This window comes from Trematomus bernacchii, unplaced genomic scaffold (assembly GCF_902827165.1).
Source record: "Trematomus bernacchii unplaced genomic scaffold, fTreBer1.1, whole genome shotgun sequence".
Lineage (NCBI taxonomy): Eukaryota > Metazoa > Chordata > Actinopteri > Perciformes > Nototheniidae > Trematomus > Trematomus bernacchii.
The window spans coordinates 399,870-412,804 of NW_022987574.1; the positions used below are offsets into that span (position 1 = coordinate 399,870).

General features: G+C 37.6%; 2 protein-coding genes across 2 annotated transcripts; one reads left to right on the forward strand and one right to left on the reverse strand.

Moving 5' to 3' along the window:
- Positions 1-1,000: 1,000 nt before the first annotated feature.
- Positions 1,001-7,495, reverse strand: LOC117479626. Its single transcript, XM_034126723.1, has 6 exons — positions 6,804-7,495; positions 5,712-6,014; positions 5,196-5,513; positions 4,897-4,977; positions 4,010-4,059; positions 1,001-3,069 (listed from the first exon to the last, which is right to left on the reverse strand). Exons 1-6 carry the CDS (start codon positions 6,838-6,840, stop codon positions 2,770-2,772), a joined length of 1,089 nt encoding a protein of 362 aa, XP_033982614.1. The 5' UTR covers positions 6,841-7,495; the 3' UTR covers positions 1,001-2,769.
- LOC117479627 (cullin-associated NEDD8-dissociated protein 2-like) lies at positions 5,460-10,728 on the forward strand. Its single transcript, XM_034126724.1, has 3 exons — positions 5,460-5,531; positions 8,773-8,937; positions 10,498-10,728. The coding sequence occupies exons 1-3, from the start codon at positions 5,493-5,495 to the stop codon at positions 10,720-10,722; spliced, it is 429 nt and encodes a 142-aa protein (XP_033982615.1). The 5' UTR covers positions 5,460-5,492; the 3' UTR covers positions 10,723-10,728.
- The last annotated feature ends 2,207 nt before the right edge of the window (positions 10,729-12,935 follow it).

Consider the following 12,935-nt stretch of genomic DNA (forward strand, 5'->3'; position numbering starts at 1 on the left):
AGGGTGGAATCATATGTTTTACGTTTGCATGCATGTTACCTTAGTTATTGGAAAATGTGGTTAGTCTTTAACACAGTAACAAAAGATAAAAGGGACTAATTATAAAAGATGCAGCATTACCTACCAAGTTCTCTTTTGGAGTCAGATTGTTGGTCAAGATTAAATGTAAACTTGTACATCCCATAGTCATCTTGTGAAATCGGTTTGATGCCCACCCTGAGACTTTTATTTTTTGCATCATGGTACACGGAAAAGCGTTCTTTGTTTTCCCACGTGTCATTTTGAGTGATTTGAATGATTTTTTTTCCATCTGCAACTACATCAATACTTGTATATGTTTCATTTGGTTCAGGGTAATCCAAGGTCAAATTAACCCATCCACCTCTGCATCCCCACACATAAGAGGCCTCACAGCCTGTAGAGAGAAAAGTTCACAACATGTCAGATTCTCAAACTATCTCAGGACACACTTTCAGGATTAATGAATAGATAATTTTGTTGGTACAGCTTTTAACTGCTATGATGAAATAATGAGACTCTAATTATAATACATTATTTGTTACTCCTTTTATTGGATGTGTAATAGGCAACTATAATGTAAGCATTTACAGTTTGCCAACTTTAAAGATGATAACAAGTACATTATTTCTCCCAAATAAACTCTACATAGTTAATACAGATTATGTTCCTGTTGTTTAGAGGCTGATATACACTGGACTAAATTAGAACTTTTTTCATTTTCAGTGGCTCTATTCGGTCCATGGTGTCTGAAAATATTAAATAATAATCTGTAGCTGGTCATACAGGCTTTGATTTGTGGATGTATTAATAATGAGTGATATCCATCAATTATAAACATGTATTTAACGGCCTCTTCTTACAAATGAGCACAGACTTTATGTCGGGGCTTTGGCCGGATGTCGGACTCAAACGCAGTAAAAGTGAGTCAGAAATAGATAACCAAAAATAAGCTTTTATTTACGAAAAGCTGATGAAAGAAACAGTTTAACAACAAAACAATCGGACCGGGCAATAGGACGAAAACTAAAAAAAACAAGATATCACAAAATCGGCTCTGATAGCTGCAGATTTACATGAAATACGTCAAAGCCTTTAATGATAGGTTATTTGGAACTGATTTGTTCATTTAAATACTCTCAATGAGAATCAGAAAGTCTCTGATATCAGGATTCAGACAGAAGTCATATAATGAGCGAGAGGAACAGCAGAAAGCTCCTCATTGTGATGATCTTGGATGCTGAAATCTTCAGTGAGAATATTCTCTGCACTACTTCTGTAACTTGTTTTTATCTGTGCGTTGATATTGATCACAGCTGAGTTTCCTGAAATGATATGTTAGGTTAGCTAAAATACCCGCCCCCCTTCCTATCTTCTTCCTTCATCTTTCTTCTGTCGTCCGTGTGTTTTTGTATTTGACAGCGTTATTACTATCAACCCCATAGCTTGTGCTCAAACAGATTGTTGTTCCTAACTGTTAATCAATGTATCACTAGCCCTGGACTTCACGATCAAAATGAACTTGGTTCAACATTGCACTTTTTCAAAGCAATTTAAGCAACATCCGAGCATTACTGTTCATCACAATGCAAATGTAAAGTTAAACAATGTCACTAAGTAGTTCCCTGTGTTATTTTAATATTGGTTATGGTTGTTTAGGGAACTGTTCTAGATAATGAGGTTTGACCCCTATAGAGTTAGAAAGGTTTGTGAAAACTAGATGAGAGTGTAGGAGAAATGTTCTTCCCTTTATTGTTTTGAAGAAGAATTTAAAATTTAAAAAAACTTCTTTCACAAAAAAACATACAAACAGAAAAACGTACATGATGTCAGGCCTGAGGATCAAATGAGTAAAAAAGGTCACTTTACTAATGTAGCTCTTTGAAAAGCACCTATAAAGTCTCCAAGGAGCAAATCTAGAGCTGTCAGAAACTTCTGCTTTTTTATACATTTTGTGTTCTATTAATTTATTTTAGCTTCTCTCAGTAAAGCACTTTGTAACTATTGTTTGGTGCCATATACACATCTGCAATATCAACTGTAGGATAATTAAGACCACTCGATTCAAAGGTATACCTTTTTTATTATCAATATAAAAGCAAGTTGCCGTTGTGTTTCTATAAAGCAAGGCGCTGTGATCAAAGTAAAGATTATTTAAACCTCGACAACGTTTACTGCTGACCTTTCGATGCACAACCGATCAGACGACCGCTATATTAAGTGGGGAAGTAGCTATATAGAAACAAAACTTAACTAGCTGTTTTCACCAAGAGGCTCTGTGTCCAACCTTGTGTTCAGCAAGAAGCAAATCGAGCATCATTTGAATGCAGCTTAAGGCTTTTTTATTTGAATAACGTTTGGTTGACTATAAGTGGCAGCTTGTACTTTCACAAGTTAGTTCTCTTATGTGCATTTGAGATTTTACACTTTCAGTCTTCCCTACTGTAACAATTACATCTGCTGTTCTGACACAGTATCAATACGTCTGACATGAAATATAAGTTGCCTAATGATGTATCTGCTTACAAAAGTGAATTCAAAAACCTCTTTCAAATAATTTTCCAGTCCATTCTTCACGATTTCCAACAATAAAATTGAGTGAATGTCAGGATTCAGGTCCCAACATCCTAATGTCTGTGTGTAATTCCTGAAGTCTGATCTGGATCTCACTGTAAATAACATCAAAAATGAATGAGCTGAAATGATGGGCATACATTTAGTAGATATTATAATTCCCTGCCTGGTCTTTCCTCATTGCTGCTGTGTCTTGTTGACGTTAGAGTAGAGAGGATCCTCTGGAGAGGGCTGGTTCACATTAGAGTAGGTTGGTATCTCTCCGTCCTTCACAGCAGAATAATCACATGCAGAGGAGCTGGGATTGGTCATCAGTACCTCAGCAGCTTCACCAGAGCCGTTTCTAAAGTAGATGGTAGAGTAACGCAGCGAGGCAGAGGGGTTTGTGGGAAAGTTGGCAGTGGAATAAATCGTGGTTGATGAATGTCCTGAGTCTGGCTTCTGGGGGCGATCCTGTATCTCCTCGTAGATATAATCCTTCCAGGAAAGAATAGAGAACACAATTCATCCAATTCAACTTTTCAACTTCATCAACACTTTTAAAGTAACTTCAGATATGTAGATTTCCTTGTGCACATCAAATAATAACTTAGGAAATAATGTCATACCAAGTACTAAGACATGTTTTGCAAGGGGATCAAATACTTATTTCCCACAGTTAAATGCAAATCAATTATTATCTTTTATATGATGTCAATTTTTGGATTTTATTTTTAATATTCTTTCTCTCTGTTTATCTAAACCTACCTTTCAAATTATAGACTGTTAATTTCTTTGTAAGTGTGCAAACTTACAAAATCTGCAAGGGATCAAATACTTATTTCCTCCACTGTACATACTCTAAATATATTATATAATGAACATTTTTTTTGTAGCTACTCAACAGTGTGTTAATAATAATAATAAAAAAATACGACAAGTATAGACTTTTTTTTTCAAAACAAAGAAGAACCTTGAGTCTGGCATCATTGGGGTATTCATAGTTTACCTTTTGCTCATTGTTTACAGGAATATAAACATGAGTGTAGGAGCTTTAGCCTAATACTAAACGGACGGGCTATACAGTGTGGATAAGAAACCGTGTGTTGTTGTTCTTCAATAGTCGGCAGGCTCGTCACCGTTTGCAGCTTAATGCTATTCTGTTATTTTCTCATATGCATCAAATTCCATTTATTCTCCAGAAAACTAATATTGTGGAGTTCACGCACTCGCGCCAAGGCGGTCAAAAACCAAATGCCTTCTTGAGTCAAACACACCCAATTATCTGAACACCTGTGCGCTAGCCAATAGGACAGCAACACCGCATGGCACGCACAATAAATGACACACAACTGTGATTGAACCCAAACATAACACTTGATTAATAAGGCTCCTACAACCAGCTTTACATTACCACAAAGTGTATTAATAAACGCACCTGTGTGACGTGCTGTTCTGCTGCGGCATTTCTCTTGGATTTGGAATATCCTAGCTGAAAAAATAAATCAGAGAACAAAGTAAACATAAACAGGCAAAAAAAACATACATTTAGTTATTCCAACACTTTCATTAAAGGGGACCTATCATGCAAAATGCACTTTTGTACGTCTTTTATACATGAATATGTGTCCCCGGTGTTCCAGGGAACTCACCAAGTGTCAGAAAACACAACCCTCTCTATTTTCCTCCATACCCAAATCTCTAAAAAAGGGGCTGCAACGGATCTGATAAAAACTGATCCAGATTTGAACACTGTCCTGACGTCAGTACGGTGGCGCTACGACTATTGGGCCAACTCCACCAATCAGGAGGAGACAACCACGGCCATTGCCGTTCAAAAGCGCTGGAGACGCTGTAGTACATATGCCAGGCCTGTAGGTGGTGCTGTTCTCACAGAATCAACCCTTGCAAAAACAGGGCTAAAAAAGTGCAAATTGAGCGAAATGAGGCAAGGCTAAAATGCATGATCTGTTTGGTATTTTGGAAAAAAAAAAGTATAAATATGCCTTATATAGGTATGGTCCTACACTATATTATTAAAATATAGCATGATAAGTCCACTTTAAATTGAGACACAGTGGACTTTCTGTGTTCCTAATTAATCTGCTGCACTATTCAGTATAGAAGTGATCATTTTGTAATTGACTATTTGGAGTAATATTGTCTGTAGAATAAAAATCAACTTCAAGACGTAAAACAAACTAAAGTCTTTAATCTACTTAGCCTTTAAGTAATCAGATGCTTACAGGATGGAGCTGTCGTGACTGTGGTTCTGAGTGTATCATGTCTATGATTAACATGTTTCAAACTGGTAGTAATGCTTACGTTTGTAGATCAGGATCAAAATGATCACAAACAGCAGCAGCAGCAGAGCGGCTACGCAGATGATGACGATAGGAGGGCCATCTACAAACACACAACAAAGAAAATATAATGCAGGAATTTCACAGAAAATAGCAAAAAGAAGCAGGTTTTAGTTGTCAAAAATGCTCTCTAACCACAACTCTCAGAAAATGCAATCTGATACTATAAGCTTCAGTCAGCATAAAAGTTGTTAGGAGGTACATTTGTATATTTCTTTTGTTGGGTAAACAAACATAAAGGTCAGATATTTAGTTTCTCACCTTCCACCTCCAGCCGTATTTTCCTGAGAGCAGCTCTGTAACTTCCTTCAGTTGATTCCACTCCACACCAGTAGACTCCGTGCTGAGTGGACACATTACTGATCGACACAATGAAGCGACTCTCTGTTTCTGTGAGAGTGAACGTCCCGTTTGACCTCAGAGCTGATTTTGTTGATAAAATATCTTCACAGATTGAACCGTTCTCTTTGCAGAAAAACTTGAACCTGGAGTCTGGAGTGATCTCTGTCTTTCTACATTGGATGGTGGTTTGAGCTGTTCTGTACGCAGTTTGATTTAATGGTGTGTTGCAGTCGGGATCTGCAAATAAAAACAAAGGTAAAACTTAAACTTGATTTCCATTTTGTCTCACTTGATCGTTATGTAAATGACTCAATGTGTAATTAAATTGTTGAAGTTTGCATGCATGTTACCTTAGTTATTTGAGGATGTGGTTAGTCTTTAACACACTTAAAAAAGATAAAAGGGACTAATAATAAAAGATGCTGCATTACTTACCAACTATCAAATTAACTGCTTCATTGGAGTGAGATTTTCGGTCAGGTTTAAATTTAAACTTGTACCACCCATAGTGATCCCGTGTAATCGGTTTGATGCCCACGCTGAGACTTTTATTTTTTGCATCATGGTACACGGAAAAGCGTTCTTTGTTTTCCCACGTGTCATTCTGAGTGATTTGAATGATTGTTTTTCCACCTCTAACTACATCAATACTTGAATATGTTTCATTTGGTTTAGGGTAATCCAAGGTGAAATCAACCCATCCATCAATGCATCCCCACACATTAGAGGCCTCACAGCCTGTAGAGAGAAAAGTTCACAACATGTCAGATTCTCAAACTATCTCAGGACACACTTTCAGGATTAATGAATAGATCAGTTTGTTGTTACAGCTTTTAACTGCTATGATAAAATAATGAGACTCTAATTATAATACATTATTTGTTACTCCTTTTATTGGATGTGTAATAGGCAACTATAATAAAAGAATTTAAAAGAGTTTAAACATGATAACAAGTAAATGATTTCTCCCAAATAACCTCTACATAGTTAATTGTGTTTCTGTTGTTTAGAGGCTGATATACTCTGGACTAAATTAGAAAGTTTTAACATTTTCAGTGGGTCTATTCGGTCCATGGTGTCTGAAAATATTAAATAATAATCTGTAGCTGGTCATACAGGCTTTGATTTGTGGATGTATTAATAATGAGTGATATCCATCAATTATAAACATGTATTTAACGGCCTCTTATTCTTACAAATGAGCACAGACTTTATGTCAGGGCTTTGGCCGGATGTCGGACTCAAACGCAGTAAAAGTGAGTCAGAAATAGATAACCAAAAATAAGCTTTTATTTCCGAAAAGCTGATGAAAGAAACAGTTTAACAACAAAACAATCGGACCTGGCAATACTACGAAAACAAAGAAAACGGAATATCACAAAATCGGCTCTTATAGCTGCAGATTTACATGAAATACGTCAAAGCCTTGAATGATAGGTTATTTGGAACTGATTTGTTCATTTAAATACTCTCAACGAGAATCAGAAAGTCTCTGATATCAGGATTCAGACAGAAGTAATATTTTACCTGTAATGAGCGAGAGGAACAGCAGAAAGCTCCTCATTGTGATGATCTTGGATGCTGAAATCTTCAGTGAGAATATTCTCTGCACTACTTCTGTAACTTGTTTTTATCTGTGCGTTGATATTGATCACAGCTGAGTTTCCTGAAATGATATGTTAGGTTAGCTAAAATACCCGCCCCCCTTCCTATCTTCTTCCTTCATCTTTCTTCTGTCGTCCGTGTGTTTTTGTATTTGACAGCGTTATTACTATCAACCCCATAGCTTGTGCTCAAACAGATTGTTGTTCCTAACTGTTAATCAATGTATCACTAGCCCTGGACTTCACGATCAAAATGAACTTGGTTCAACATTGCACTTTTTCAAAGCAATTTAAGCAACATCCGAGCATTACTGTTCATCACAATGCAAATGTAAAGTTAAACAATGTCACTAAGTAGTTCCCTGTGTTATTTTAATATTGGTTATGGTTGTTTAGGGAACTGTTCTAGATAATGAGGTTTGAGCCCTATAGAGTTAGAAAGGTTTGTGAAAACTAGATGAGAGTGTAGGAGAAATGTTCTTCCCTTTATTGTTTTGAAGAAGAATTAATGTGATATCAGGAATGTTTATTTAAAAAAACATATTTTACAAAAAAACATACAAACAGAAAAACGTACATGATGTCAAGCCTGAGGTTCAAATGAGTAAAAAAGGTAACTTTACTAATGTAGCTCTTTGAAAAGCACCTATAAAGTCTCCAAGGAGCAAATCTAGAGCTGTCAGAAACTTCTGCTTTTTTATACATTTTGTGTTCTATTAATTTATTTTTGCTTCTCTCAGTAAAGCACTTTGTAACTATTGTGTTGTGCCATATATACATCTGCAATATCAACTGTAGGATAATTAAGACCACTCGATTCAAAGGTATACCATTTTTATTATCAATAAAAAAGCAAGTTGCCGTTGTGTTTCTATAAAGCAAGGCGCTGTGATCAAAGTAAAGATTATTTAAACCTCGACAACGTTTACTGCTGAACTTTCGATGCACAACCAATCAGATGACAGCATGTGTGGGGGGATGTAGCTATAGAAACAAAACTTAACTAGCTGTTTTCACCACAAGGCTCTGATTCCGACCTCGTCTTCAGCAAGGAGCAAATCGAGCATCATGTGTAGTCGAATAACGTTTGGTTGACCAAAAGTAGCAGACTGAATTTTCACAAGTTAGTTCTCTTTTGTGTAATCGAGATGTAACACTTTCAGTCTCCCCTACTGTAACAATTAAACCTGCTGTTCTGACACACTATCAATACGTTTAACATGAAATATAAGTTGCTTAATGATGTATCTGCTTACAAAAGTAAAAACAAAATGTCTTTCATCACGATTTCCAACAATAAGCAAAGTGGATGATCGAGTGGATGTCAGGATTCAGGTCCCAACATCCTAATATCTGTGTGTAATTCCTGAAGTCTGATCTGGATCTCAATGTAAATAACATCAAAAATGAATGAGCTGAAATGATGGTCATACATTTAGTAGATATTATAATTCCCTGCCTGGTCTTTCCTCATTGCTGCTGTGTCTCATCAAAATCGACCGAGGGGGGCCAGAGATATGGAAAATGCACCCAAATGACCCCAGAGGTGTTTTATTTTTCTAAATCTCTCTAAAAAGGTCAATTGTCACTTGTTTTGCATCAATCTTGATATCATATAGTCTCCGATCCCATCATTCAAGGGTGGTTTTCACTATAAATAAGTATACTATACGTTTTTTTTTGGACGGACACTATAATTTACATTTTTTTACTATGTTCAATCTGAATTTACTTTAAAATAAAAAAATCTATATTGATTCTGACTTTTCTACATCCAACTCACAGGTTTATCATTGCTTTGAGAAAAAACCTCCCTGGGATTGTAGCCTTTGCAGACCATTAACATGCACTAAAACCTGTATCTTGGTGCTGAACCTGTTTCTCCTCTGCAGGTGGAGATGGGTCCATTCAAACACACGGTGGACGACGGTCTGGACGTCCGTAAGGCTGCGTTCGAGTGCATGTACACTCTGCTGGACAGCTGCATGGAGGGGCTGGACGTCCTGCTGTTCCTGGACCACGTGGAGGAGGGACTCAAAGATCACTACGACATCAGGGTTGGTGCAACACATTGAGGAAATACAATTATAAAAGATCACATCAGAGTTATGTGCAGCTTTCTGCTCCTTAAAAACAACCACGTCAACTTTTAAACAGCCTGATTATACACGCAAAACTCATAGTGGAAAGTACCAATTACTCAAGTAATTTACAATGCAATATGCAATATTCCACTTTTATTCATTTATATAAACATAAGAGGTAAAAAAACATTTGCAATAAAGGGATACAATGGTCAATGTTCGTATTTTTAACTAAATTAGAATGACAGAAACGATAAAGATACAAAACTTTAACATTCATGTTCACAATAATACTCATTACTTTACAAGAGCTTTACATGGGGCAGATAGTGTTTATATATTTACAATGTATTCTTTGTGTGTTAAAGGTAGGGTAGGTAAGTTTGAGAAACCGGCTCGAGATACACTTTTTGTTATATTCCATGGAATGCTCTTAACATCCCGATAGCATACTAATTTGGCTGACTTTTATATTTGATCCAATTGGTAGATAGGTTATATTTACACTATAACACTGTCCAGCTGACGTGTGCGCAAACAGGCTGGGGATGTAGTCAGGGCTCATGGGGTTGTCATTTTTTCTTCCTAAGCAGACAGAGGCAAACATGGTAGAATATTAATGTGTGTATAGGCCTCCTAATAACATAATGACAAGAAGTATTACGATCCTTAACTGAAGTAAAAGTAGCAATAATACATGTAATATACATACACAAGTAATTTAAAGGTGGGGTAGGTAAGTTTGAGAAACCGGCTCGAGATACACTTTTTGTTATATTCCATGGAATGCTCTTCACATCCCGATAGCAATGAATATCTTAAGTGCTTTGACAAAAAATCCATACAAAGATTTCATCTGTGGAAGCCGTAATACTGTAAAAAGTACGACCAATCATTGTAGCCGGCCTGGCTAAAATAACTGGATGGCCTACCTGCCTGACAGCCTTCCATCTGTGCACAAACTTATCTCGTGCCCTCATTGGTCATGTGCGCGTTCGTGTGTGTTGGAGGAGGGGCTCTGTAAGGAAGTGGCAGATTTTCTCCGGTTGTGTATTTTCAAATTCTAGCGATCTCGAGCCGGTTTCTCAAACTTACCTACCCTACCTTTAATTCCGATAAAATATATAATGCAAAGTGTAAATGCAGTTTCCAGAAGTAAAAAGCTAACGTTAGGCTGTAAAGGAACTACAGAACGTTCACATGACTTCACGTCACCAACGCTAAGCTAAAGGCGGCTAAAGTTGGGCGTGATGACGCTAAGTCGCCTCATTTAGACACTTGTTAGCAACCACTGTTTTTAAATCCACCAGTTGGGTATTTACTGACGTATTTTATGTCGTAGAATAAAAATGTCTTCAGCTTGTGTAACCACAGACCTTATTTCAGGCTAACAACCAAAAACGTGCTGACTCTTTTCAGAGTTTTAGGGCTCATTCCTGCACCACTCCATAATGCACGTAGTATTAAAGACTACACTTGTGAATTAGCATGAGATGAGTTCCCCTCCTCACTGCAGTGACTCTCCTCCTGCAGGTGAAGGCGGGATCGGTGAAGCAGGAGTTTGAGAAGCAGGAGGAGCTTCGGCGCTCTGCGATGCGTGCCGTCGCCGCCCTGCTGGCCGTGCCCGAGGTGGAGCACAGCCCCAGCATGGCCGACTTTGCAAACCAGATCAGAAACAACGCCGACATGGCCTCTATCTACCAGAGCGTTCAGGGGGGGGAGGGGGAGGCATCGGGCCCGCAGGGAGCATGGACATGAGCTAGACACTGGGGGTGTTTTATTTGAAAGGTCACCTATTATGCAAAATCCACTTTTTCACGTCTTTTATACATAAACATGTGTCCCCTCTTTGGAAAGCTGATCAGATTTTGGCCACTTTATGATGTCCTAATGTTTTTTTGGCGTGTGTAACCATTAGCCAATCAGCAACCAAGGTAACCCCCCCCCCACACCTTATCACCTGAATCTCCTCCTTGAGCACCATTGTTTTCTTTTTAACCAAATATTTCTCAGAGGGGCGTTGGGAGTGGCTCCTTATTTTCATCTAAAGTAACAGACAGAGAATCAGCACTTTTGAAACAGGGCTGAAACAGAGGGGATTATGGGATGCTGCAATGATCTGTTTGGTGTTTGGAGACAAACACTTCAGAGACATGTTTTGTATATATCTGAGACCTAATATATTGATGAAAAACAGTATAATAGGAGACCTTTAACGTTTTTTACATAGATATGAGCCTTTTTAAAGGAGCACAATGCTGTTCTAATTTCTTATACGATCACGGGTGTATTTTAAAAACATAGGCTTTTTAGTGTGAATTTCCTTGCAGACAAAAAAATATATTTAATGATTGACATTGTTTTTTCCCCCCACTGTTTTATTTACGGTCAGAATTTAGTTCAATTTAGTTCACATGAAATAAAGTGGGAGCAACACTTTGAAATGTGTGGGTGGAGTGTGCGTCTGATTAACACCAGATATAAAACACTCACATGACTCTAGCTTTTTATCATCATGCAGAATCAGCTGGTTTGTTTTTCCATCCGAGTACAACATCATCGTAACATCATCGCAAACATCTTTATCTTTTTACCAACGAAGGAAACAAGGGCAGTGTGCAGAAGTTTTATAAAAGATATATTAGAGTGACACATTGATCTGCATCACAAGTACGAACCTTTAACTGATTTTGAAAAAGCGTTTGACTTGTTATTTTTTTAACATGTGACATTTTAAAACAGCCCCCATTTAATTTGAAAATCAAAACAACATTGAGGATCGATATATTTCTGAAAGGTTTTTAGTTTTACTATTGGAGTAAAAATAAGCTTGAACATAGTGCTTTTGTTTCCTGCTGATAATAAATAAAAGAATCACAATACTAGATGTGAAAAATGCAACCCAGTATCACGGCAAGACGTGAACATGTGACGATTTACCATGCTGGGAGACGTGAAGATGGCACGATTTCGTCCCTTCAAACGTGACAGTTACACGGTATTGTTAACATGGCCCAACCAGTGGAGATATACCCGGAAATGCCAAGCAAATGCTACCCCGAAGGTCGGTTGTTATTGTCAATATTAATATAATAATGAATTATTTTGTAATAGTCACACTCGATTTCGCCGATTTTCTTGTTGCCCCAGCTGGTCGACACCTCTTTTAGCAGAAACAAAGGCTACATTAAAGGTGGGGTAGGTCATTTTGGAGAAACCAGCTCGAGTGCGCAATCATTTGAAAATACACAGCCGGAAAAAATCTGCCACTTCCTTACAGAGCCCCTCCTCCAACACACACGAACGCGCACATGACCAATGAGGGCACGAGATAAGTTTGTGCACAGATGGAAGGCTGACAGGCAGGTAGGCCATCCACTTATTTTAGCCGGGCCGGCTAAAATGATTGGTCGTGCTTTTTACAGTACTACGGCTTCCACAGATGACATTTTTTTATGGATTTTTTGTCAAAGCACTTAAGATATTCATTGCTATCGGGATGTTAAGAGCATTCCATGGAATATAACAAAAAGTGTATCTCGAGCCGGTTTCTCAAACTTACCTACCCCACCTTTAATGTATTAAATCGATGTTAATCCATGTGTGTGGATGTGGAATTAACGGACGTGACGTTGTGCGATTGCGTTGCCAGGCAACAGCTTCGGTTCATGTTCATTTACAAACTCTTCAACTAGAACCGTAGTTATATTTAAAAACATTTTAGAAGGCCTCACGAAATACTTTAATGTAAATTAAAATGTAAATGTGAAGGAAAGTGTGTATAACAAAATACATCCGTCATAAAAAATACCGGAAACAGAAGTAGGCAAGGTCCTCAGCTCGGTGATTCGATGGTTTAGCCGCAATGCACGTTGGGATATGGTGTTTATGCGATGTGAAATCCGAAAACATTTAAAAAAAAAAATAATAATACTTTATTCCGAGTGTGCTTGCTTTTCTCTTTGAAAGTC

Bases quoted from the DNA above. Each gene is read 5' to 3' on its own strand.
- LOC117479627 (XM_034126724.1), top strand. From the start codon at position 5,493: ATGGTGTGTTGCAGTCGGGATCTGCAAATAAAAACAAAG. The intron at 5,532-8,772 runs GTAAAACTTAAA...TCTCCTCTGCAG, and splicing joins ATCTGCAAATAAAAACAAAG to GTGGAGATGGGTCCATTCAA. The intron at 8,938-10,497 runs GTTGGTGCAACA...CTCCTCCTGCAG, and splicing joins AAGATCACTACGACATCAGG to GTGAAGGCGGGATCGGTGAA.
- LOC117479626 (XM_034126723.1), bottom strand. From the start codon at position 6,840: ATGAGGAGCTTTCTGCTGTTCCTCTCGCTCATTACAG. The intron at 4,978-5,195 runs GTGAGAAACTAA...GTGTGTTTGTAG, and splicing joins AATACGGCTGGAGGTGGAAG to ATGGCCCTCCTATCGTCATC. The intron at 4,060-4,896 runs GTAAGCATTACT...TTTTTCAGCTAG, and splicing joins TTTGATCCTGATCTACAAAC to GATATTCCAAATCCAAGAGA.